Below are 26,100 nucleotides of genomic sequence, written 5' to 3'. Positions count from 1 at the left end.
CATAGGGTAATAGAAAACATCAAATAATAGAAATAATTCCAAATATATTAGTAATCACAATAAGTATAAATCATTTAAAGTACCCCATGAAATTATAAGACTATCAGATTGGACTAAAACCAAAGCTATATTCTGCTTATTAAAAGATATACCTACAGAAAAATGATGGGAAAATATTTAAGATGAAATGAAAAGACATGCTAGGAAAATACCAACCACGAAATCTGGTATAACAATATTACTGTCAGATAAAATAGAATTTCAGGAAAGAAACATTATTAGTAGGGGTAAAAGGAGCACTCCTTTGTAACTTGGGAACACTTATTCCCACACATGCTGTTTCCTGCTGTGTGGAGGGAGGACTTCTGTCTAACAGCCCTGGCTTTCTCCTCACTCTCTAGCAGGTGAATTTGGGAGCTAGAACTTGGCATGTGTGGCTGTGTTGCCATCAGGGCTTCCTTCTGCTCCCCTGTACTAAAAGTCCCACCTGAGCAGACCCCACGAGGGGAGGCTTGCCCTTCTCTGCCTAGCACTGCCTGTGACCAGGTGTGTAATTCCAGAGTTTAGTTAGAAGATTCATTTCATCTTCATGCTAACTGGGTGCTTCCTCTTGGTCTTTATCAGTAACAGAGGAGTTATTTTGACTTCCAGCTGCCTTAGTCTTAATTTTTGGTTTGTTTCTGAATTTGTTCATAACCTGGGCAAGGAAAGCTGCCCTTTACAGGGCCCTTCAGAGTCCTCAGCCTACCTGATGATAAAAAGAACAGTCCACCCAGGAGATCTAACAGTCCTGAACTTGTGAGCTTGTGCTTAGTAACACAGTCTTGAATTTAAAAAGGCAAAAACTGTTAGGTATATAAGGAGAAGTAGACAAATCCTCGGTTATAATGGCAGATTTCAATAACATCTCTCATATACCGAAGGACCATGGAAACAAAAAATTATGAGGATATAGAAGATTTGAACAATACAGTGAACAAATTTGATCTCATAACAGACTTTCCTGAACTCAGCAAAATAAAAAAGTACATTTTTTTCAAACTTACATAGAACATGAAAAAAAGTATGTATTAAGTCGATAAATTTCAAATAATTAATATCATACAGATTATGTTCCTTGAATATAAGAAAATTAAATTAGAAATCAACAAATTAAAATACCAAAGGAAAAAACATTATACATTTGTAGAGTTAAAAAGAAACCCTTTTAAATAACTCATGGGCTAATGGGGAAATCACAAAAGAACCGAGAAAATATTTAGAACTAAATGACAATGAAAATACTACTTATCAATGCATGGGATGCAAAAAAATGGTAGAGGAAGATGTATATTTAAAATTTTTTAAAAATTACTTATGCTATTACAGTTGTCTCCACTTTCCCCCTTTTGCCCACCTCTGCCCAGCCCCCCACTCCCTCAGGCCATCCCCGCGCTGTTGTCTGTGTCCATGGGTCATGCATGCATGTCCTTTGGCTACTCCTTCACCTTCTTCCAGAAAGATGTATAGTTTTAAAGCATTCATGAAAAAGAAGGAGGATTAAATATGTAAGCACATGGGTCAGGAAGTTAGAAAAAGAACAGAAACAACCCAGGGAAAACAGAAGGAAGGAAATAATGACAAGAACAAGCTAGTGAAGTAGAAAGCAAAAATAGCAAAGAACAGACAACAAAACCAAAACCTACCTATTTGCAAAGATGAATAGGTAAGCGCCTAGTGAGTGCTGATTAAGGAAAACAGAGAAATAATCTGGTCTTACAGCAATGAAGGAAGGGTTACCACTGCAAATAGAGGTGAATTCCTAAGGGAATTCCAAAACCACTTTATATCAATACATTTGACGGATAATTTTATAGAAAAATAGAAACTACCAAAATTGATTCACTGAGGAGTAGAAAACCTAAATATTCACTGTTAAGTAACTGAATTGGTAGCCAAGGTACCTCCCACAAAAAAACAGCAGGCCCAGAGATTTCACTGGTGAGTTTTAACAAACCTTTAAGGAACAGAAAATTGCTATGGTATATAAACTCTTTCAAAGAACTCTGCAGCAATTTTATGAGGCTGGAATAACACTCTGATATCAAAGCCTGACAAGGGAAGTACAAGAAAAACAAACAAACAAACAAACAAAAAACCCCTGCCAGTGTTGCTATTGAACATAGATGTAAAACCCTAAATGAAATATTAACAAAGGAAATTCAGCAAGATATAGAAAAGTAATACATAAGCAAGTGGAATTTTACCCGTGGAATGAAAAGATGGCTCAACAAATGTAATCCACCAGGTTTACAGATTAAAAACCATATGATTATCTTAGCAAATGCAGAAAAGCACTCTTATAATGTGCTAAGTGAATTAGGAGAAGTGGGTAAATATAGAATCTTACAGTAAATCCCTTTATAAAGCAACTTTTGTCCCATTTATATTTTGAGTAAATCCAGATTTTCATATATTAGAGTTTCTATTCAAAAAGATTTAGTTGCATGTGAGAACCCAAATATATCCAGAAGCTGTGCCCAGTTCTTCGGGAGAACACAAAAGGAGAACACAAAAAACCCACAAAGAAACAAAAAAAAAATCATGGTGAACTTGAAGGTGGCTGTTTGCTTTCCCCACATTTTGGTTTTGGATGACTTCACCAGGCAGGCTCTTTTAAGTCTCCACCTCCCATGAGGTACCTGAGCGGGATTTCATTTTGCCAGCGTTTGAGTGTGGTGTCCAATGCAGGGGTTGGGTGAAATGCAGCAGATCTGACCTCAGGGAGACGTGAAGCAAGTGTCCTGCCCTGTGGTCTGGCATGATCCCAGGCACCTTCCTTGCTGACTCCATTTCTTGGGGACACCTCTCTTTTTGCAGGTCCAAAGTGAAGACAGTGCATGAACGGATCCCCTTGGTGGGGTTGAGCAAGCTGCCCAGCATCCCTCAGATTGCAAAGGTAAAAGCAACCCCTGCGGGAAGACTGCTTCCTCCTTTTTCAGTCCAGGGGTGGGAGGGCAGGCTTCTCCTGAGTGGGCTTTGGCCCTTAACCGCATGACTGGGGGCGAGGCGGGGCTGTTGGCAAACACCTGTCTTCCTGACCCGCTCCCTGTCTCATCCTCACTGATGAGGCTGCTCAGTACAATCCATGGTCTCTGCCTCCAAGTTCACAGCTAGTTCAGGAGACAAGAGACCTGGGAAGACTGATATGGAGAGTAGGACTTCAGAGGGGGACGGGGAGGGAGTGGCCAGGGAGCCTTCACAGCGGAGGAGAGTTGGCCTAGAGATGATCAGGCTGCTGGTGCAGATGGAGGACCCTCCAGGTTAGGAACCATCAGCTGGTGGAGGGGCCTGTATCACTGCTCTGGGCTCCTGGGGACTTGGGAACTGAGTCAGCCAAGTGGGATGGGAAGGATGGTCAGCTGAGTTGGGTTGGACCCACACTGTGGGGGCAGGAATGCTGGGCAGAATTGTGCCCCATGCCTTTGGTGTCCCCACTGCATCAGGAAACCCCAGGAAGGGAGGCTGACTTTCCTGGCTACTCAGCAGCGGAGCCAGAATTTAATGCCAGGCCTCCCGACCCCGCAGGTCCTGGCCTCCCATGTTCTTTCTCTAGTGGGCAGAGGAGCCCAGGACCCGGCCGCTGAACTGTGTGTCTCTCTCTCCTGCTTAGGCTTTCTGCGATGACGCAGTGGGACTGAAATTCAGCCCTGTCCTTTTCCCCAAGGTGAGACCTTCACGCCTCCCCTTACCCAGGGCTGCGCAGCCTGCCGTGGATTTGTACACCAGGGTTCTGTGGGGAGTTTTCTGCATCGTGGTGGGGCTTTGTGGGGTCTCCGTGATAAACCTCTTGTCTCCCCGCTCTCTGCCCACCCCTCACACTGGTCCACGGGGAAGCCATCCTCGTCCATGCCTGGGTCTCTGGCCTGCCTGCGTCGGTCCCCAGCTGTGTGGAGGTGACAGAGGTGTAGTAGCTTCTCCCTCTCACTGGGACCCACACCCCGAGGCCAGTGCTGGGGTGGGGAGTGTTCTACCTCTAGCTGGGGGTTGGGGCTGGTGCAGACCGGTCAGCCATCATAAATGGGGGAGAGGGGCGGAAGGCAGAACTCCACCGAGAAATAAAAGGCCGGACCGCAGCCCTGCATTGCCAGCGTCACGCAGCTTGGAGGCCTTGCAAGCGCCTGCTTGGCCCTTGTTAGTAAACGGGCTGGTTCTCTGTTATCAGTTCCCTTAAGACTGTCCTAATCTGGAGCCCTGTTCTGATGTGGGTGTGGGGCGGAGAGAGGAGCAACAATGACAGAACAAACCAACAACCCACTCAAGAGCCATTATGGTACAATAGGCCGTAAATCACCCGCAGACAGTGATTTGCTTTAGATTGGCCATAGGAAGAGACCATGTACCCACTGCTTCTTCCTGAGTCAGAGGGGTCTGGGGAGAGGAGTGGATGCAGGGCTTCTTCTGAGCCTGCCCCGCAGGCCAGCGCTGGGGCAGCTGAGGCTTGCTGGGCTGGGCCAGCCCACCCCGGAGTCCTGGTTCTGACAACCAGGAGCCATGAGGTGAAATGTTTGGTGGGGAAGAGAGGCCCTATCCTGGCTGGACATCCAAACCCCCCCGGATCAAACACCTTCGATGCTTACGATTTGGGCGGGACACTCTATTGATCCCTGTGCGGCGGCTGAGCTAACGGCAGGCTCTCCTGCACCGTGCATGTGCCTTCTCTCAGGCTCCTGCTTCCAGCCCTCTGAGCATCTGTAGGCACTTGGGCTGCGCTCCACTGAACATTTTCTCTCATTCAGACTGTCCTTCTCTTTATAATTAAAGCTGAATTAGTGAGGTTTAACCACATATTAAAACCCCATCATAGAGGCCTCACATAACTACAAGTTTGGCAATTTTTGTTGTCAAATCATATCCACCGAGAGAACCTAATGATGCTCATTTGCATAGTTCTCCCATCACTTGGAAAGCCTCTGGCTCTGGTAACGATGGAGGAGCAGCTGTATTTTCATGTTTTCTGTATTTGAAGGGCTCCTTAGTCCAGCTGGGATGGTAATCTGGCTGGGATGTGCGTGTGTGTTTTTAAAATGCACAGAGTTGAGAACGTCCCTTGGCAGGTTTCCATGGCTGGGCGCCTCTTCCCTGGCAGGGCAGCAGCTCTGCTCCTTTGATTTGTCCCAGGACGGAGTGGGTGGCAGGCTCTGGGGTCGGCCAGTAGTGTTCTTCCGGGGGAGTTGACAAGTATCCATTTCCTCAGGCAGATGAAAGCCTCCCAGACCTAACATGGGCCACATATTGCAGCCAACAAGTCGTGCCTGGTTTGTTTCTCCCCGTAGCAAAAACAAGGCTGGATTCCTCCTTCTTTTTTTTTTTTTTTTTTTTTTTATCACAAAGCATATCCCAACAGTACTCAAATCTTCTGTCTCCCACTGAGCTGGTTCCACTCTGATCTTGCTGGGGGCTGGGGGGTGTTACATAGATGATGATGATGATGATGATGATGATGATGATGATGATAGCTACTCTGTGCTCTGCACTTTACATGCCTGATCTCATTGAATCTTCACAACCGTCCCTCTCCATTTCATGGATGAGGAAACTGAGGCCCAGAGAAGTTAAATGGCTCATTCAAAGCTATGCAGGTAAAAGCAGCAGGTTCAAAATTAGAGTTTAGTGCTTCTCACCCTCAGATACCAACTCTTTGAAGCGTGATAGAAAATTAGAATCAGTGGTCAGTTTTTTTCTTTTTCCACATTGTATGAGTGCATATACGCTCCTTCTAACAGTGGTCTCCTTTTAGACCTCTCAGTTATAGATACAGTGGATTAATGTCTGGGTAGGAGCAGTGCCTTGTCAAAATCACATTGCTGATTATAGGTGCACTTAGAGCTAATATCATCCTTGCTTACCAGTTTCGGAGGCCTGGTTTCACAGGTAAAAAAAACACTGGGGTAAAGTCAGTTCCCTGAGTTCAGCCTTGGCTGGCACATCTGGATGGGCAGGCAATGAGTGATCAGAGGTTTGGCTACTGCTGGAGGACGCTGAGGTGTTGAGACCGAGCTGAGACCTTTGGAGTTGTATCTGACCATCTACTTCTGACTTCATGCTTTCTGCTCTTCTACATGCGTGGATGTCGCACGTCAGGCAGCACACTCTCCCCTGAAATGGGGGCTTCCCCTGGCATTTCCGTCCCAGTTAATAAACAATATGATTTTTTTCTTCCCACATCTTCTAGGCCTCCCAGATGATTGTGTCCTATGATGAGCATGATGTCAAGAACACATTCAAATTTGGGGTCATTTATCAAAAAGCCAGGCAGGTAAGCACCACAAATCCATACTGGTCACTATATCCCATGGTTTCTCACTGGGGACTCTTATTTTCTTCCCCAAGTGCAGGAGCCCTGTGCGAGGTTCTTAAATATTCTGATTTCAAGTATGAATTAGACTGGAGGTGGCTGAGTTGCCAAGGTAGGCCATTCCTCACATGAGGCCTGCGAAGCCTTTAAATGGTAATGTAGTTTTCCACACAGTAAATTCTGATTCACCTTATCGTTATCTCTAGGCTGTTGGTCAGAAGAGAAATCAGAGTGGTTAGAGGGACTGGATTAGCCCAAGCCGCTCTCTTTGCCCCCCATCCTTCCAGCTGGGAATCGCTTCTTCTCCCCAGGCTTCAGTGGTGCAGCAGCCAATTGCGTGCATTTCTTCCCGAATCTGCGTTCAGTGACGTCATGTTTGTAGCTTGAAGTAAGCCATGGTGCAAGCATTTGCACCGTGGACATCGGCAGACAGCAGGGCCTCTGTTCCCCAGCGTGGAGATCTGGTTGTTAAAAAATTGACCAGTGCACAACTGCTTCCCTCCTCCGTCTCTTTTAGCCCTTCCGTGCTGCTTTGGAGTTAGCTGGATGAATAATGGTTCTCAGTGGGTGAAGTGCTCTGTAAACAAATGACTTGGAGGGGGTTTGGTTGTATAGAAACATTTTAAAGGTTCTGAGGATCCCCGAGGTAAAGAGCTCTTTATAACTTAAACTTATTAACATCCTGAGAAGCAGCCAGCTGAACACGCTGATGTTTCCTCACCTAGGTTTTATGAAAGAGGGTTCCACACCCGTTTTATCTTTGTATGATCCAGGGTCCTAGCTTGGCGACTTTGTATAAATGCACTCATAATTTTTTGTTATGTGAATTAACGAATGAATAAAAGTTTTGGCCCTGCTAATGGTAGGTCGATAGTACCTTTCACTATTATGTGTGTGTGTGTGTTTGATGTGCCTGTGTCTTTCTTGGCTACATAGTATCTGACTTCTTTGTCTGAAGCTATTAGACCACAAGAGACATGCGTTCGCTTGAAAACACTAATTAAGTGAAGAGTTTAGGAACTGAAAGACCAGCACAGATAAATCATATAATTTAAGGGAGATTATTCAGGCAGCCGCTATGATTATTTTTACGTATTGCATTTTTATTTTGTACAGCTCTGCTAATATAGCCCACCTAATTAAAGTTCTTTGCTTGTGAAACTTACCAAAGCGGATCTCTAAAAGTGATTATTATCCAATGTTCCAGCAAAATTATAATTACTGAACATTAACCATCTACCTCTGAGAAGGCTGTTGTTTATGTACCTGATACGGCTGAGGCAAGGTGGCGGTGTGCAGGGGGATAAGTTTTTTTTTTGTTTTTTGTTTTAACTCTGCAGACTGTTGTTTTGCACACCTACAGTGGGGGGACATTTAATATGAACATTTGTTATGTGAAAGCCCTGTGCTGGTCTTAGGATATAAATAAGCCCCATCTAACGGTTCTGTTTGTCAGGTACGGTGCTGAGCACTGGGGGGGGGGGGGGGATACGAATAATTACTAAGATGCCCTCCCTGAGTGCATGGTCAAGCTCAAGGCCAGTACAGAAATAAAGATAATGCTAATACCAGGCCGAGTGTAAATCTGGAAAGAGCATGAGCGGGATTGTTTTCCCAGCTTTGTGTTGCCTGGAGGTAGCTGTTCTCCCACACTCTGGCCCCATGACCTGGGGTGCCATAGGATGCTGGGCTGCAGTTGGGTTGCCTTCCTGGAATGCTCTGGAGCTTCTTCTGTGAGGGGCTATATGGTAAAATGTTTTAGACTTGATGGACTATACTATCTCTGTTGTAACAGCTCAACTCTGCCTTTGTAGTACAGAAGCAGCCAAAGACCATATGTAAGTGAGTCGGCCTGATTACATCCCAATAAAACTTAATTTATAAAAGCAGGCCATAGTTTGCCGACCTCTGCTAGAGAGCAGGGTGTCCCAAATCCCACACATTCACAAACCGTACTCAGTCTCCATATCATACTGTTTGTTCCACTGTATGGCACTGTTATAATTTTTATCATACCTCTACTATAAACTACTTGATATCTTCTTTAAAAGTTGTTTTCCAACTTAAATGCATTTATTTTTAAAGGAAATTTGGTATCGATGCTCTAACTGGAAAATCAATATTGTTTGCACGAAATGAAGGTAATTCTAAACAGAAATACTATAAAAAATAAAGGTTGCTGAAACCTAACTAGATTCTGTTACCTGTTGAAGGCTTGGAACCTCAGGTCTGCTTGTTTTTGTTTTGCTGAAGGCGTTAAGGTGTGAAAGAATCGCCTACGGGAGACTTTCTCCTTGAAGTGTCTCTGTCACCTGCAGCTGCTCAGTGCATCTCTGGATGTTTGCAGCGCCCTCTGCTGTTGGCAGATGAGCCACTGTGGGCAGAGCCCGCAGGCAGGGCCACCGCTGTTAGAAGCCTGTCACACTTGTAGAGCTTACTTAGGCTCTTCAGCTTTGCTTTCTATTTTTAAAAAAGTATTAAACTTTTAATTTTTAGGTATTTGTAGATTTACATGTGATTGTAAGAAATAACATAGAGAGGTCTGTGTGCCCTTCCCTCACAGGCAGTGCCTTCTGAAACTGTAGTGCAACATCATAGCCAAGCAGTCCATGGATCTTACCCCCGTCTCCCTGGTTTTATATGCACTCCTCTGGGGTGTGTGTGTGTGTGTGTGTTCGTATTTTGTTGTATATAATTTTATCACGTTTAGGTTATACACAATCAAGATACAGAGTTCCATCACCCTTTCCACTTTTCGGATATTTTGTGTTGCCTGTTTATAACCACGTCAGTCTCCCTCCGCTTCTGGGCTCCCTTCCCGCCCCCGTCCCTAATCCTTGGCAACTACTAATCTGTTCTCCAATTTCTAAAACTCTGTCATTTCAAAAATGTTTACATCATACAGTATATAAAATTTTGGGATTGGCTCTTTTCCACTTAGTGAAATTCATCCAAGTGCTGAAGAGTATCGATAATTCATTCATTTTAAGGGCCGAGTAGTATTCCCAGTATGGGTGCACCACAGCCTGTTTGACCGGTCACCTACTGATGGAAAGCTGGACTGTTTCCAGGTTTTGGCTATTACAAATAAAGCTGCTTTGAACATTTGTAGGTAGGTTTTTGTGTGAACATAGGCTTTTATTTCTGTGGGATAGATGCCCAGGGGTACAATTGATGGGTTATATGGTAATTATATGTTTAGTTCAGTAAGAAATTGCCAAACTGTTTTTTAGAGTGGTTGTTCCGTTTTACATTCCTGCCAGCAATGTTTGATAGATCTGGTATCTCCACATCCTTGTCAGTGTTTGGTGGTGTTACTATTTTTTATTTTAGCTATTCTGATATATGTGTAGTGACATCATTATTTTTTATATCTTATTATTTTAATTTGCGTTCCTCTAATGGCTAATGATGTTGAACATCTTTTCAATGTGCTTATTTGCCATCTGTATATCCTCTTGGGTGAAGTGATTGTTCATGTCTTTAGACTGTTTTCTTTCTTTTTCATTAGTATAGTAATAGGAACTTTAACATGAGGATTAATCACAATAGATCCTAATCCTTAAAAAAGAATGCAGAAGCAGAAGAGGATGCTATTTTCAACCACAATCTTCTCCGTCTCCCAACAGCACAGAAATATTACGAGAAAGAAACTAGATTAAGATGGCTGACTGTTGACTATTTTCTAATTGCATTATTTTTACCTGTTAAGTTCAAAAAATTTATAACAGCTTTATTGAGGTATAATTCACATACCCTTGTGAATTGTGTGATATCTGAGTTACACCTCCATAAAGTGCGCAGGTCAGTGGCTTGTTGTATATTCATAGTTATACAACTATCACCACCATCTAACTCCAGAGCATTTTTGTCACCCCCAAAAGACACTCGGTATTAATTAGAAGTCACTCTCCATCGCCACTCTTTCTAGCTCCTGTTAACCACAGATCGACTTTCTGTCTCCATGGATTTTCCTGGTTTGGACATTTCATACAAATGGAATCACAATATGTGGCCTTTTGTATCCAGCGTTCTTCACTCAGCATAATGTTTTCAGCATTCATCTGTGTTGGAGCGTGTATCCGGACTTCATCCGTTTTTGTGGCGAAGGATCTTCCATTGTATGGATAGATCACATTTGCTTTATTCCTTTGTCAGTTGGTGGACATGTTGGTTGTTTCCATTTGGGGGCTTTTAGGAAGAATGCTGCTATTACCATTAGAGTGCAGGTTTTTGTGTGGACTTTTGTTTGTATTTCTCTTGGATATAGTCTTAGGAGTGGAATTGCTGGGCCTCACGGTAACTGTACGTGTAGCCTTTTGAGCGCCTGCCAGACTGTTTTCCAAAGTAAGAGCACCATTTTACACTCCCACCAGCGGCATGTGGAGGTTCTGGTTTTTCTACACCGACACTTGCTCTCTGTCTTTTCGAGTCTAGCCATTAGTGTTTGTAAAGTGGTATCTCATTGTGGTTTTGATTGCAATTGAATTTTAAGAGTTTAAAAAATATATTTTAGATAGGAGTCCTTTGTCAGAATTCCAACTATCAATTTTTAATTTATGGATTGGTTTTTGGTATCAGGCCTAAGAACTCTTTGCTTCAGCTTTGTTTCTTATACTGACAAGCAGCTTTTGTTTGAAGAGAAAGTCCTCATTAATCAGCCACCCAAATCCAGGTCTGCCCAAGTCCTTCCTCCAGTCAAGGACAGAGCCCATGGATGGCCATTGTGGTGGAAGATGGGGAGAAAGAAAGGGACCAGGTGTCCAGACAACCACATTCCTTCCCTTGGCACCAAGAAGAAGGCTTTTTCTAACTCCTGCCCCTGGCCTGTTTCTCTTCCAGACCCTGGAGGAGGAACTGTTTGGGAACAATGAGGAGAGCCCAGCTTTCAAGGAGTTCTTGGACCTGCTGGGGGACACGATCACCCTGCAGGACTTCAAAGGGTAGGTTTCAGCCAAGTGACGCCTCCGGCCCCATGGATGAAGACTTGGAGGAAGGATAGGGGGTGACAGCTGACTTACAGGGAGGGCATATGAGAGTTAAAAACACATCCAAGAAATACAAGATTGTTATTCAGCAAATGATCCACACCCCTTCGTCAGGAAATGGCACTCCAGGGGTAATCCAGGATGGCAGGTTATCTGAAAGACATTGACACCTGGCGTTGGGATGTACGATGAAACCCCTCCACTTCTGGTTCGCCTTTCTCATTACATTTGGCTCAGACTGAAAGTGAAATGAATTCATCTTCCCTATCGCTCACCTTCTAGGCATTCAGGAAAGAGGGCCCTGTGCTGTCTGGTGCAAAGGACCCATTTTAGATAACACACAAAAAGAATGGATAATTAAGAGTTGGTAGAAATATAATAATGCCCCCTGGCAGGAATCCATGCAACAGTTCGTGGTTCTCTAAGTGGACAGAAAGATATTGGACCTATTGCTTGGAAAGCTCTGGCCTCTGATTTTCCTTGGCAAAGACAACATTTGGGAAGGGCCTTCACACCTGGACAGAGTGCTGTGCATCACAGCTGGAATAGGACAGAACCCTCAGAACCCCCCACTCCAGCAGCCAATTTAATAGGCTCTTGTAACGGGTGTGAAAACACGCAGCTCCATGCGGGTCAGGTAGCAGGTGTTCCAAAACCCCTTTCTTTGCTTCCTTATCTCATCTCCCTCCTCCTTCCTTTCCGTCAAGGTCATCACTGCTGTCCGGAGCCCATCTCACACGGGTTACAACTCTGCCTCCACCACCTGTTAGCTCTGTGGCTTTGGGCAGGTGACTTAACCTCTGCCAGCCTCAGTTTCCTCATCTGTGAAAAGGGAGGCCCCACATGTTGTTGGGTTAAACTAGATAATGCTTGTGAAGCAGTGAAGCTCATGCTGAGCACAGACAAGCACGGGCGTCATTATTGTTATTGTTATTATTCCACCTTCCCTGACTCGGAGATGCCGTCTTTGTGAGAGGCATCCTGCTTTCACAGGTATTAAAATGTGAAAAAAATGTGTCTTAGACTGGATGAAATAAGGAATATGAAAACCAGGAAGGGCCCTGGCCGGCGTGGCTCAGTTGGTTGGGGCATTATCCTGTAGCCGAAGGGTTGTGGTTTGATTCCTGGTCAGGGTGCATGCTTTGGTTGAGGGTTTGATCCCCAGTCCAGGCACATATGGGAGGCAGCCAATCGATGTTTCTGTCTGAAAATAAGGAAAGGACAACAAAAAAATGTCCTTGGGTGAGAATTAAAAAACAACAAGAGGATCATGTTATCCTATCCCTTTATTTTATAGAGAAAGGAAACTGAGGCCTGGAGAGAGTAAGTGTTACGCCCAAGGTCATGTGCTGATTTAGAGGCAGAAGCAGGTCTGGAAGCTGGAGGGCCTGACTCCCGGCCCCTGGGCTGAGCACATTTTCTGGATTGTATTCCGGTGCTTGGAGGGACTGATGTCCAGGGTCTATTTTATTTCATTTTCGCAAAGGAACCTGCATCCTTCTCTTCATGCTGAAGGATATACTCCATGGCTAGCAGCCCTGTTTCCATAGAGAACGAAGGGCAGATCCCAGAAGCATGAGTTCCTTAGTTTCTTTCCTGCCTGCGAGGAGAGATCCAGAGAAGGGACCTCCTTGGAGTGCTCCAGGCTGGGTGCTGCTGTGGTTGGGTCTCCACATCAGACACTGGCTGGGCAGAAGCCGAGCACCTGTCACCTCTTCAGGCTGACTCTGCACGCGCCACCTTCCAACAGGACGGCCAGGTGCCCTCGCTCTGGGTGGAGGACTTGGACATGGCCTTGCAGAGAGCAAAGGCTTGTGCCCAGCCTTGGTGGGCCACTGGCACCCGGGACAGCCTTTTTCTGGGATTGTGGGTGGACACCCCCCCCTTCCCATATGACCCTATGGCATGGAGGGGACAGCCAGAGCTTGAAAGAGAGATTCTGCCTTTATGGTAGAACTGCAGGGCTTGTCTGCTCAGAGAAGCAGATCTGCCTGCTTTCCCTGCGTCTCAGTCACTCAGCCCTCAACTCGCCATGTCCCCTCCGCCGCTCACCTGCCGCTGCGCTCTGAGGGAAGGCTGCACCAAGTGGCCCACTAACCCTCTGTCTCTGTCTCTGTGGCACTTGCCTTGTTTTTTTTTTTACTGACAGTTTCCGTGGAGGCCTGGATGTGACCCATGGACAGACGGGGGTGGAGTCAGTGTACACGATATTTCGGGACAGGGAGATTATGTTTCACGTCTCCACAAAGCTGCCCTTTACCGAGGGAGACGCCCAGCAGGTAAGCTGGGCCGGGAGCCTGGGGCGTGTGAGGTGAAAGCCTCTCCCGGTCCCTGGTCCGATCTACCTGGAGGCCTGCGCCGCCCCCTCCCTTTGAAGATCAAGAGGCCGGTCTGTTCCGCTGTGCCCGTGTCCCCACCTGTGCCATCGGCCCCTCTCATCTCACCGAGGCCGCGCGTCAGTGCTGCTGACGTGCGCCAGGGCAGCAGGGCCGTGGTTGTCTGTAGCCCTGGGACCGCGGGGGGGCTGCTGTTGGCTGGTGAAAAGGCTGTTTCCTGGTCGATTGGGGCCAAGCTGGGAGCAGAGCCCAGGTGCCCCGATCACGTAGGATGTGGCCAAGAGTACACCACGGGGTCTGCAGGTGGCAGCTTGCCGCCAGGTCTGCACTCGGGTATGTGATTCTGGGCAAGCCAGTTAACTGCGTGGCCCCATTTTTCTCATCTGTGGAGTGGGGACAGCACCACGTGTGCTGGAGCGTTGCTGTGGACGTCACATGTGGTCGTGAATGTAGGGCTCGGTAGGACCCCTGGCTGTGGCAGTCCCCCTCCCCAGCAGCTGTGCACTCTCCAGGCCGTGAGGCTTTTGCCCTCCTTCCTGCCCCAGCGATGTGAAGCTCGTTATTTCACAGGACAGCCCTCACCTCCCAGCTTTCCTCCCCTCACAGCCTCCTCTCTCACCTCACCTGCCCATGGGCAGGAATCAGGCCTCTCTGCCTCAGCCGGGGAGCCCTGGGTGAGGCCTCCGTTCCCGGGCTTTTCCTGCCCACCCTCTCATTTGCTGCTTCAGACAACTGCATGTTCCCAGGAAGGGCCTGGCTTTTTCCTCGTTGGGCCCTGAACCCAGCAGCTGATACCCGGCTGTTGCACCCTGTGCCCCATCCCACTCTTTGCACCTTTTCAGTCTCTAGGAAAATAGGAAAGGAAGGCAGGCCTTTCACCAGGCGCCGACCCATCCGTTTCTGATCAGGGAACCGGGGAGGGAGCACAGATGTAATATTGTAAACAGAGTGCTTGGCTTCTTTGGGAAAAAAGGAAATTGGCAAATGAGACTGTGATTTGGCTCTAAAATAATTACTGAATGTTCTAGAAACTAATGGGAGCAGGATTCCTTTTGTATCTAAAGTGGGTTTTCACTCAGGGTTTCACCTTCCGTTTCCAGCTGCTCACGGCCCCTTGCCCCCTGCCCAGCCTGAGGCTGGGGCTGCTCCGGGCCTGGCTCTCTTTCGGTCTCACCTGTGTGAAGTGGGGAGTATATTGAGATTGGCTCTTGGCCAGGACTGAATAAATATCAATTTTTCTCTTCCCAAGAAATGGGATGATGTGTCTGGAATATGTGAGACAATTTGTGTGACGAGCACAGCACCAGGCTCAGTGTGTAGCAGGCGCTCCGTCAGTGAGCAACTCAAAGTGAAGCATAGGGCCTGCATGCAGTAGGTGCTTAATACAAGAACAAAAGCATAGATAAGTGCCTAGCCAGGACGTGGTGTGCAGGAGGGCCCTGACATTTGAAATTGTGCATGTGAACAGCCCAGCCTGTCCCCTGACACGCAGTAGGTGCTCGCTGATTGGATTCACCAGTGAGAGCAATTGGTACAGTTTGGTGTACTGAATCGGGGCTGGATTTCTTTCTCCCCCATGACCTCCGCCAAGACATGTTGCCCATGTTTCCATAAGCATGGCTCTTCTCCCCATTGGTATAAAATGATTGGCCTCCTCTCTCTGCTTATCCACATTTCCATCAAGGGTTGCCCCTCCACCCCTATCTCCTCTTCCAGGAAGCTTTCTCAGATTACCATCAGGCCTCTGACTTTGCCCTCTTCCCTGCCCCCTGCACCCCCCAATGACAGGCATTTGTGTGCAAGAGGCCTTGTTCCTGTTCTCAGGTAGCTTCACCTGTGCTTGTGTTTCTCCTGGATCAGTTACAGGCTCTACCAGGGCAAAACCCGGGCCTCAACTTTTAATCCTTCTCTGAGTCCTGATTCAGAGCTCTGCACGCTATAGAGCTCAGTGAGATGCTTGCTAGCCTCTGCCTAACAACTTGGGCAACTTCCCCATTTTTTCCTTTTTGATGGCTTCTAAAGATTAAAATAAAAAGTCCCCTGGAGAGTTAGGTCTTCGAGTTCCAGGGTTCATGTATAAAGATAGAATAATGAAGGATTTTGTGTATAGATCTCTTCTGCTTTCAGGATATTCCCAACTGGCTTATAACAATGGAATGCTTTCTGTTTAGCTCCAGAGAAAGAGACACATTGGGAATGATATTGTGGCCATCATCTTCCAAGAAGAAAACACACCGTTTGTCCCAGATATGATTGCCTCCAACTTTTTACATGCCTACATTGTGGTGCAGGCTGAGAGCGCGGGCACAGAGACCCCCACCTACAAGGTAAGGGGATGGTCTCGGTGGGGGGAGCGGCGGCCTAACGTCTCACCACACTTGATGGATTGATTCAGTGATACCAGGAAACACCAGTTCTCAGTGGTTCCTTGGGCCAGTCTCCGAGATGCCACTCCTAGCTTTGGTGTGATTGGTTTTCCACGGTTCTCAGGTTTCTGGGCTTTGGGGGCTGGACTCTTGGTGGAGAGCACCCCATGAGGGTCATCTCATGCATCCTGTTCCCTCGAGGCTTGACAGCACCTAACTCGAGGGTTGAGAAGCCCAGATGCTCCTATTTGGAATCTGGTAGTGCCGTTTGCTAGTGGAGGGCAGAACCAGGAGGGAGAAAGAAAAAGCCGAGAGGACTGTCGGGAAAGGGAAAGGAAGGAGGCGGTAACAGAGGAAAGAAAGAAGAAGAGGTGTTTATGGTGAGAAGGGTGGCGAGCAGGGCCTGGTAGACCCTGGCCACTGGGGGCCCCTCTGGTTTAGCTGTTCTGCAATAAATGGTTGACGTTAATTTGAAGACTCTGAGGGGACGGGATTGTGAGTACTTGGGTCTCAACCTTCTGATCAATAAGTCTTTCAGACCAGACCGGTGAGCCCATCCTCAGAGGCCCTCGTCCTGCCTACCCTGCTGGCGGACACTAACTCTCCCCTCCCCTTCTCCAGGAGAGATAATCCCAGCCCCTCAGGCAAGTTTCTCTACATCACAAATGCACTGAAGCAGGGTTTCTGAGGTGATGATGGTGATGATATATAGCCTTTGAGCCTGCTGCAGCTACGTGCAAATGGTTACATTTATGTGCTTCTCAGCGTTGTCTGGGGAGAGAGGCCGTAGCTCAGGCTCTCAGAGGGCCGCCTGCTCCCCGCAGTGTAAGGCACCGCTGTTAGAGGGGAGGGAAGCAAAGCCTGTCGCTGCTAATGGGACACGGAGGTTTCCTGTGTGGTAACGGTCAGCGATGCTTCTGGGGCTCACGAGCTCCTGGCGCTTCATGGCCATCTTCATGAAGTATCTGTTTGGCTTGAAGATTTGCGGAAAAGGAGATGATGTTATGTAATTGTTATATCAGTACAAAACCAGATATATTAAGTGCAAAGTTCATATCAACTTTAAATCTGAGGCTTCAAAAAAAAGAAAAACGACCCAAAGCCCCACGCCCCCTCTCTCCTGTCGAGGAGGGCTGATTTCTCTCCATGCCTCTGTCACTGAGCAGTTTTAGCTGAAAAGTTAGAGAAGCCATGGTCTGGGCATTTATTTCCCTGAAGGCTATGGGCTCACCGTCTTTGAGCAAAATGGGGCATTCGCTTCAAACAGCCATTGGATTTGTTGGTGGAGCATTTCATTCATTCAGTGCCTCCTGGGTGCCAGGGTGAGGCCCAAGGAAGGGGCACACAGAACCAGCCTCCAGGGAAGAGCCAGAAGAGCCAGTGACTGCAGCAGCCCCTGGGCCGTCAAACAGCCAGCAGAGGCAGGGCAGTTGATCAGGATCCCCAGCTTAAAGCTGCATGATAGGGGGGCTTCCGTGGACATCCAGCATTTGCTTTTAGTTTCTGATAGGAAATGGAGCTCCGCTAACCGGCTTCCCCACTTTCCCAAGAGCTTAGCAGCATGGGACAATACAGAGAAAAATCAAGGGCCCCCAAAACAGCACCCCACCTCCAGCTTTGATGCTCAAAGTCTTCACCAACTTTTCTCAGCCACAGTCTATGGTCCAGGTAAAAGCACTTTCCTCAGAGAGATGGTGAGAAGCAGAGAAGTAGGACCCACAGGAAGAGCCAGGCTGTCCTTGGATGAGGGGCCTTGTGCTCACCTGTCAGGGAAACACTGAGGTTTGAGGATGAGACCTGTGAATGGGGACCAGGGAGGCAGGGGGCAGGGAGGGAGCCCAGCCTTCCAAGGTGCTCCCCAAACCTCTGTTCATCCACGCCCCAGCAGTACCCTGGTGGTAAGCAGACTGGGGACACTTGGTTAGATCCCTCAGGGGTCCAGGGTGAAATGAGACCTTAGCCGACCCATGCAGGCATAGAGGCTCTGGAAAAGGAGGGTGAGTGAGGTTTCCCCAGGGGCTCAGCAATGCGGGAAGCCCCCACTGGGGAGGACAAACTAGGAAAGAAAAAGAAAGGAGGGGATTCAGGAAAGGGCACCAAGACCCTGGGGTTCTGGTTCTGGGCCTGCCTCTGCTCTGTGGCCTTGGGCCAGCAGTTCCTTCTCTCTCTGGGCCTCTGATTCTATATGTGTGAAACGAGGAAGTTGGACTAGATGACCTCTGAGTTCCTTCCAGCTGTGATATGCTTGGGGTGAGGTGGGAGGAAGGAGGGGGAGTTGAGAAACAAGAGAGAGAGAGAGAGAGAGAGAGAGAGAGAGAGAGAGAGAGAGAGGGACGGAGGGAGAGAGAGAGAGAGAAGGAGAGAGAGGAGAGAGAGAGGGAGAGAGAGAGGGAGGGAGGGAGAGATGGATTAAGATGTGGCTTGGGGGATCTCTAGTATTTCAGGTGTCCTTTATTAGGTGCATATTATCAGGGAAAGTAAAAAAAAAAAACACTGGGTGACAGTGGTTACCTCTTACCAGGTGCTGGCTCCATGCCAGGCTCTGTACTAGGCCCTTAAAAACAGTCTCTTTGAATCCTCACAAGCTCCTGGCCAGGCAGGGGCCCTCTCTTTAGCCCTACTTCAGGCAGAGAAGTTCAGGAAATGGAGGCAGAGTTTATGTCACTTCAGGCCTGAGGCTGCGGAAGCGGTGGAGCTGGTGTCCTTGTCCAGATCTGCCTGTGGTCGTTATCACTGAGCCCTCAGAGCAGGTGGGAACTTGGTTCCAAAACGGGTATGCATGAAATGTCACATCGGATTATTTTTCAGATACAAATTTGGTCCCCATCCTGCCAGATTGGAAGGAAATTCCAGCTGAGCCATCACCAAGACTCCCTCCTCTCTCTGCCTGAGGTCACCTTGTCCCTGTCCCCTTAAGTCCTGCAAAGGTCCCAGGAGTCTTATATGAAGCAGATCGCTGGAGGCGGGCACCGGTTCTGTCCGCCTCCCCTCATTGCTTATCTGCTGCTGGAGCAGCCTCCATGGTTCTGAAAGGCTTCGGGCTGCACCTGGCTGTGGGTTCTTGTCAAGTCCGGAGCCCTGGGAGGCTCCCCACGTCCCGGTGCATCCTCACTGCTCACGTGCCCCGAGCCTCCTCCTGCTTTCCAGCCTCCACCCTCTTCCCGGGTAATCTGCTGCCCCTGAGCCCTGCTCTGGCCCCTGCTGGGTGGCCTGTGCTGAGTTTAGAAAACAGGAAGGTGGAGCTATGTTGAAGCTTCTGCTTTCAGCCCACAACCCAACCGTCCCTAAGAGGAGGGAACAACAAAGGCCCGGGTACTTTGCTGGAAAGGGGTCAGGAGAGGGAACACAATGGGGATAGAAGATGAATGACTGTCACAAGGAAGGATCCTGTCCCCTGCTTTCCTGACATGGGCTGCTGCGGCATACTTGTCTGTCTGTCTTGGTGGATTTAAGGATGTAGATGAAGACACCCAGTCAGCACAGCCCACTGAGATGCAGACCTGAGATGGGGGTGTCGAGACGTGAAGAGGGAAGGGCGGCCTCTGGCCTCATCCAAGTCAGCATCCCATCAGGGGCCTCCCCCCATACTCCCCAGATGCTGGCTCTGTGGGTGGAATTTTGACTTGTGCCATGGGTGTGTGGTGGCGGCGGCGGTGGGGACCTGTGATTGGCTGCTGGAGCCAGCCAGAAATCACGTCAGCCAAACACACCCTGTTTCCTGACTGTGGTCACTGCAGCTTGGGGCCTGCAGACAGCTCTGAGCTTAGGCTGAGGGAGCCTTGAGCTTGGTATTGACCAGCCGTCTCCCACTCCCTTCCCCTCCAGACCCCGGCAGGGCCTTTCCGTGGCCTGGCTCCCAGCTGCCTGCTCACCTGCTCCGGCCAGCTCTCAGCATCTGCCCTACTTCACAGGCCAGCGGCTGGCAGTGTGCCAGGGCCAGGCTCACGTCAGCGGCCACTGCCTGGGGAAGGGAAAGAGAGGGCAGAGTCCCCAGAGAGGCCTGCAGCCTCATGGGCTGAGAACGGGTGAAACCAGGGCACCGGCATGCAGAGGGGAGATGGAGGTGTGGGGCCTGTCCCGAGCCTGGGAGACCCCACGCAGAACATTGGGGTGCCCTCACTCCATTCATTCATGCCTCACCAGTCCCTCAGAGCCTGGTACAGCCCTCTGCAGCATGGACACCTTGATATCGTCCCTCCTCCCCCCGTGCCCCCCTCGGCCCCCCTCCCTCCAGTTCCCAGCCCGGGCCCTGCGCTGTTAGTTCAGGCCTCACCTGGACTGACCAACCCCATGTGTGGGGTCAGGGCTTCCAAGCACGAGTCGGCCCAGTGCGCAGCAGCTCCCGGGCCCATTGAACAGCTGCCGATTCAGAGCTGCGGACTCTGTAGGCTTGGGGTGGAGCCCATGTGATCAGCATTTATTTTTTAAACCTTGAAGAGTGGCCAGGTTTGAGAGGCAGCATTGTGGGGAAGAATTCGAGAGCAGGGTCTGGATTCTCTGTTCGTCTCTGTGGCTGGTCCCCTGTGTGCCTTTGGGGACCACTTCATGTCCTGGGCATCTGCTCCGTGATCAGTGAAACAGGGCTGCTGATCCTCACTGTGCCTTCTCCGGAGGCTTAGCAGCCCTGTCCACTGCGGGAATGAGACGAGACCTCCTGAGCACTTGCACTGCATTAGAGTTAGGGTCCCAGGCTGCCCCTCAGCCCTGCCTAGTCATCTTCCCAAACTAGCTTCTGGCCTCCAGCCGTGCAGGTGAGAGCATGTGGACTGTTCCATGCCGTCCAGCCCCACTTCTAGGAACTCCGCTGTGCTGATGGTGGTTCGCAGGGGCCAGGGTAGGAGGGAGAAGCGGAGGAGCTCTGCTATGAGAAGTGGGTCCCCCCCGTCCCCCAGGGCATAGCACGTGGAGTCAGTTATAGCTCTTAGCTTGAGTCCTGTCCCTCCTTCCCCACACTGAGACTCTGTTTCAGGTCTCAGTTGCTGCGCGGGAAGACGTGCCTGCCTTCGGCCCACCTCTGCCCAGCCCCCCTGTTTTCCAGAAGGTAAGACGCTGTCCTTCCTGCTCTTCTCATATCCAAGACTCTAGGTTCCCACACCTGAATGGCAGAGGTTGGAGTGGGGCTGAATCTGGGCTGGGAACATCAACAGGGCTTTTATTCAGCAGGGTTGGGGGATCTCCTTGTTGGGATCTCTCCTCATCTCTGCTGCTGCCAACCTGGCCTTGCACAGGGTCTTGTGTCAGGGCGTTTGAATTTCTGCTAAAAGAAGTATTTTTATACCATGCTCCAGTCCTAGGCACCTTGGACAAAAGTTGCCACCAGTCATGGAAATGCCACTGTGGCTGTGGAGGGCTGATTTCCCAATACCAGGGAAGCTGGTTTCCATGTTGGTGTCTTAGCAGACGGGCTTGACCTGGGCTAGAAATGATTAAATGTCAGAAGGGACTTCTCAGGGACTCTCCCAGATCCTGTGTTCTGCTTTCCCATTATGAGGCTGAAGAGGCCTGGGGCCTTTCGTCTGTTCCAGGGCCCGGAATTCAGGGAGTTTCTGCTCACCAAGCTCACCAATGCAGAGAATGCTTGCTGCAAGTCAGACAAGTTTGCGAAGCTGGAGGTGAGAGCGCGGTTTCTGATGGTCTTCCTCCTGCCCTCTTGTTAGACATCCTCTGCTGGGGGGTCTGTTCCTGGGGCCTGTTCAAGGTGGGGAGTATTTTTTTTTGCCCCTCTAAGTCTTCAGCCCTGTGTTGATATAGTAACTCTTAATTCTTGTGGAAACTAGGTCCAAACTTCAGGTCTAGTCAATCACTCACCAAGTGTTAATTGAGCACCTACTGTGTGCCAGGCTCTGATCTGTGTCCTGGGACATTTACAGGAGTAAATGAGACTCAGTTTCTGCCCTTATAGAGCTCACAGGCTGGTGGGAGGGCCATTACCAGACAGGTATGATAGTTTGCCAGCACTGGGCTGTGATGGAGGCCAGCAGGAGGCTGTGACTACCTCTGCCTGTGGGGACTAGGGTGTGTTCGGGGAAGGCTTCTTGGAGGAGGTGGCCCTTCTGCTGCTGGATCTGGATATCTGATGAGCCTTTTGCCAGGAGGAAAGAGTGGGGAGGGTTATTCAAGGCATGGGAAACAGCAAGAGCAAAGAATCAGAACAGAATCAGAGCAGGGCTCTGTGTGGGAGCTCCAGAGGGTTTGATGTGGCCTGAGAGAGGGACTTGTGGGGAACGGACTGGTGGGGGCTCAGCTGCAGATGCTGGTTGGGTTATATCAAGTAGGGCTTTGAGCAAGAGGTGATGGGCCCTATTAAAGGATTTAGGCTGGAGAGTGATGTTTGATTTGCATATTAGATGATTACTTTGACGGTGGTGGGGAGGAGAGAGTGAAAGGGAGGAGGGCAGGAAGGGTGGCCAGTTAGAAGTTACTATGGGAGCCCACGAGAGGCAATGGCAATGTGCTTGCACCAGGTGCAGGAGGAAATGATTTAGGGTCAATCAGGGAGATTTGATGGACTTCTACATAAAGGGCGGGGGAAGTAGAATTGTGGGTGGCACTTAGGCCTTCAGCTTGGGCTCTTTGCTGACATTGGGGACCACTGGGAGATGAGGTGCCGGCCTTTGCCAGCACCTGCTGATCTGGAGTTGCCTGCTAAGGCTGGGCTGCTGGAAGGTCTAGTCCTGGTCTGGGAGAATGGTGCCCCCTGGAGGTTGTACGTACTGCTCTGGAGGAACGTGAGGACAGAGAGGAGCACTGGGCAGCTGGGTGCATGGATGTGGAGCTTGGGGAAGACAGAGATATGGACTGGGGGTCAGCAGGGTAGAGCTGGAAGGGTGGGATGGCCCAGCGAGAAGGGGCGGAGGGCAGAGGGCTAGGCATGGAGCTGTAGTGCCAGTGGCAACATTTGTGAGCGTGGAGCCCAGCCTGGCCTTAGGCCCACACCATCACCCAGATGCGGGTGGCCAGAATAGCAGCCCGCAGGCCGGGTGTCTGGAGCCCCCAGGGAGAGGGCACGTGTCTGTTCTCAGTGCCAGCTCCACAGCCGCCACCCTCTTCCCTTCCAGGACCGGACAAGGGCTGCGCTCTTGGACAACCTTCATGATGAGCTCCATGCCCACACACAGGCCATGCTGGGCCTGGGCCCAGAAGAGGACAAGTTTGAGAATGGGGGCCACGGGGGATTCCTGGAGTCTTTTAAGGTATGGGCGCAAGAGTGACTGAGGATTGCTGTGGCAGGGAGGGTGAGGACGAACAAGGGAAGAGGCCCAAGGTCCACATGACCCTCACTGCAGAGCCCGAGCGCCAGCCAGAGGTGGCAGGACCAGCAGGGGCACCGCGGGCGTTTGCGGAGGACAGGGGCATTGGGAAGTGTGAGGGTGGGAGCAGCCAACAGCGTCTGCCGCATCCTCCACATTCTTCTTTGATCTGGACCATCCCTTCCTGACCGGGAGGCTGACAAGTAGGGACAGGGACAGAGTTAGCAGGAGAGGAGCCAGTGCAAACCAAGTGCATTACTGCTTCCATCCGCCTCCTTCTGTGGTCAGGGCGCCCACGGCAGAATGGCAGGAGCGAGGACTCAGGTCCTAGGTGTCTTCAGCAGCCAGGGTGGGGTACTGCAAGGATGTTTCCCAGCTGGCAGGGCACTGTGGGACGTGGCCAGGGCCAATGTGGTGGAGTTAGAGGCAAGTCCCCATGAACTTTGCGAAGGGAAGAACTTTCTAAGCAGGATGTTCTTTCTAAGCAGAATGAGCTTCCTGTCCCTAGAAGTATTCAAGTGGAGCTTGGACAGCCGCTTAGCAGGCACAGTGGAAAGAAGACTCACCATCACGTGCTTGCCAAGGGCTTGTTGATCCAGGCAGCACTTACATCCAGCATCTGATCTGAGCCTGGCTGTCACCCTGTGCAGTTGGCAGAACGGGTCTTGCTATTTCCACTCACACTGGGGGCAGGATAAGAGGTCTCAAGGTTGCTCAAAACCTTGTACCTACTTAGAGGTGAAGCCTTGTTTCCAACCCAGGTTTTCTGGTACTTAGGTCAATGTTCTGCTGAACTGCTCATTGCAGAATGATTTATAAAGCTACCACTGTGGGGACAGTGTGTGGGGTTAGGGTTTGACTGCCTATGCTAGAATCTCAGCTCTGTGATCCTGGAAGCAGTCTTGAAAGTCTCTCAAAGCTACAGTTTCTTCATCAACAACACAGGGGACCTCTGTCATTGAGCTGTGGGAGGAGAATTCATTAAAATAGCCTGGAAGAGGTCACAGGGTCTGGAATAAGGTAAATGCCCAGTGAAAGTGTGAGCTGTTAAGATTATCTTGTAAAGTGAAAGCTTAACACGCATTATCCCATCTAAAGCCCCACAGCTGCCTGCTCTGCCCTGTGGGTGAGGCCATTATTATGGGTATGATAATTTTGGTATAATAATTCGTACCCAATTTTAATAATTATGAGCATAATTTTACATGAGAGGAAACTGAGACTCAAAGAGACAATAATTTGTCCCAAGTCACACAACAGATACGGGAGTTGAGTCTGTGTCCGCTGAATTCCAAAGCCTGTGTTCCTAGTGGCCACATGACCCTGCCTCTGGGTTCCCAACTCAATTAAGATTCCACCCACGCTAGCCTGGCCTGGGCACGCCTGGGGTCTGTCCCTCGCTGCCAGGCTGGACCGCAGAGAGCAGGGCAGGGCCCCACTGGCCCAAGGGGCCAGCTGCCAAGATTCCTCACCAGGGTGTGGGAAGGAGCCGAACTGCTTGTCCAGGCTGGTGGGAGATTCCTGGGGCATCTGATTCAGTCCTGATGGATAGTGGCAGCCAGGGTGAAACAGGAGAAACTGAGAGGTCAAGAGGAAAGAGGGCCAAGGGAGAAGAGGGACAGGGGAGGGAAGAGGGAGCCAGGTCAGCCAGCCCAGCAGGGGGAGGGGTGAGTGTCGGGCCAGGTAAGTCGGAAAACCTTTGTAGGCTCTGCCCACCTCATAGCAAGCATATCAAGTGCTCCGGGGTCCCACGGTAAACGTGATCTATATATGACTTGAGCTGTAGGTGACTGCAGACGTTTAAAGGCACAGCTGTTGCTTTCTGTATTTTGGAGTTAACAGTTGTTTTTTCAGGTTTCAAGTATTTTTATAACCTGGAAAAGCTTATAGGCTGTGAACACTCTGCTCATGGATAAAACAGCCCAGCAGCTCCCTACAGGTTGTGGGCCTAAGGGAGTGTCCTGGGGCCACTTTCCCGTCCCTGCCTCTGGCCTGACTTCTGCAGGCCTGACGGATGGGGTTTCCGAGAGAGGAGATGCTTCAAGACTTGATCATTACTTGTCTTTGATCCAGTAACCCAGGGAATTCTTCTTTTCAGCCCTAAACCCTTCCAGCTTAGGCTGAAGACACCTCCTTCTACATCCTGCTTTTGTGCCTGTGTCTGAGGTGGCACTGTGGGCTGAGGGAGGGGACTGTCATGGTCCGCCACACAGTGCAAACCTTCAGAGCTCTGACAGTCACGAACGGTGTTTTCCCTCCTCCCCCTCGGGGAACATGAGCTCTTTTGCCCTGTCCGTTCCATAGCTGCCGTGGAGGCTGGAGCTGGGGGCTGGCCAGGCGCAGGAGCACGCAGCCCTGCTGCCCGGGGCATTCTGATGTCTGGGCTGTGCCTGTGGCCAGGCCTGGGGTCTGCCCCCTGCTCAGGAAACTGTCTCTAGTTTTGGTATTTCTTCTTGGGCACCTTGGATGGTGCTATGGTATCAGAATTATTGGCATTCCTCTTGGGCTTTCTCATCCAGACTTTCACGAAACCCTTCTTGTCAGAGGAGATGCATAAAGTGATTCCAGGAAGAAAAGTTGCATGTTTTATCTCCTTCCTGTCAAAGCTGTCCTCTCACAGGTGTGTGGGAGCGTGAGTGAGCGTTCCCGGGGCTGAGAGCGACCTCAGCCCTCCATCCCTGCTTCTGTGACTGTCCTCACCCACCCGACAGTGCAGGGACCCTTAGGCCCTCTGCTGAGAAGAAGCCCGTCACTGCCCTGGCTTGTGCTCCTGGCTCCTCACCCCACTTAGAATAGCTCTTCTTCCCATCTGGCTTCAGTTAC

General features: G+C 49.8%; 1 protein-coding gene across 1 annotated transcript in view; it reads left to right on the top strand.

Moving 5' to 3' along the window:
- RAP1GAP2 (RAP1 GTPase activating protein 2) overlaps nt 1-26,100 on the top strand; it is a 132,831-nt gene that overhangs the window by 91,365 nt on the left and 15,366 nt on the right. Inside the window, exons 8-16 of the mRNA XM_090257232.1 lie at nt 2,860-2,938; nt 3,653-3,706; nt 6,215-6,298; nt 11,180-11,280; nt 13,475-13,604; nt 15,833-15,988; nt 20,997-21,068; nt 21,553-21,639; nt 23,086-23,220. Of these exons, the coding sequence (XP_090113358.1) occupies nt 2,860-2,938; nt 3,653-3,706; nt 6,215-6,298; nt 11,180-11,280; nt 13,475-13,604; nt 15,833-15,988; nt 20,997-21,068; nt 21,553-21,639; nt 23,086-23,220 (898 nt within the window). The remainder of the gene's footprint in view (nt 1-2,859; nt 2,939-3,652; nt 3,707-6,214; nt 6,299-11,179; nt 11,281-13,474; nt 13,605-15,832; nt 15,989-20,996; nt 21,069-21,552; nt 21,640-23,085; nt 23,221-26,100) is intronic.

The sequence above is a fragment of the Furipterus horrens genome, unplaced genomic scaffold, assembly GCF_987537825.1.
Source record: "Furipterus horrens unplaced genomic scaffold, mFurHor1.1.pri manual_scaffold_11, whole genome shotgun sequence".
NCBI lineage: Eukaryota > Metazoa > Chordata > Mammalia > Chiroptera > Furipteridae > Furipterus > Furipterus horrens.
This window is presented reverse-complemented; position numbering and strand designations above follow the sequence as displayed.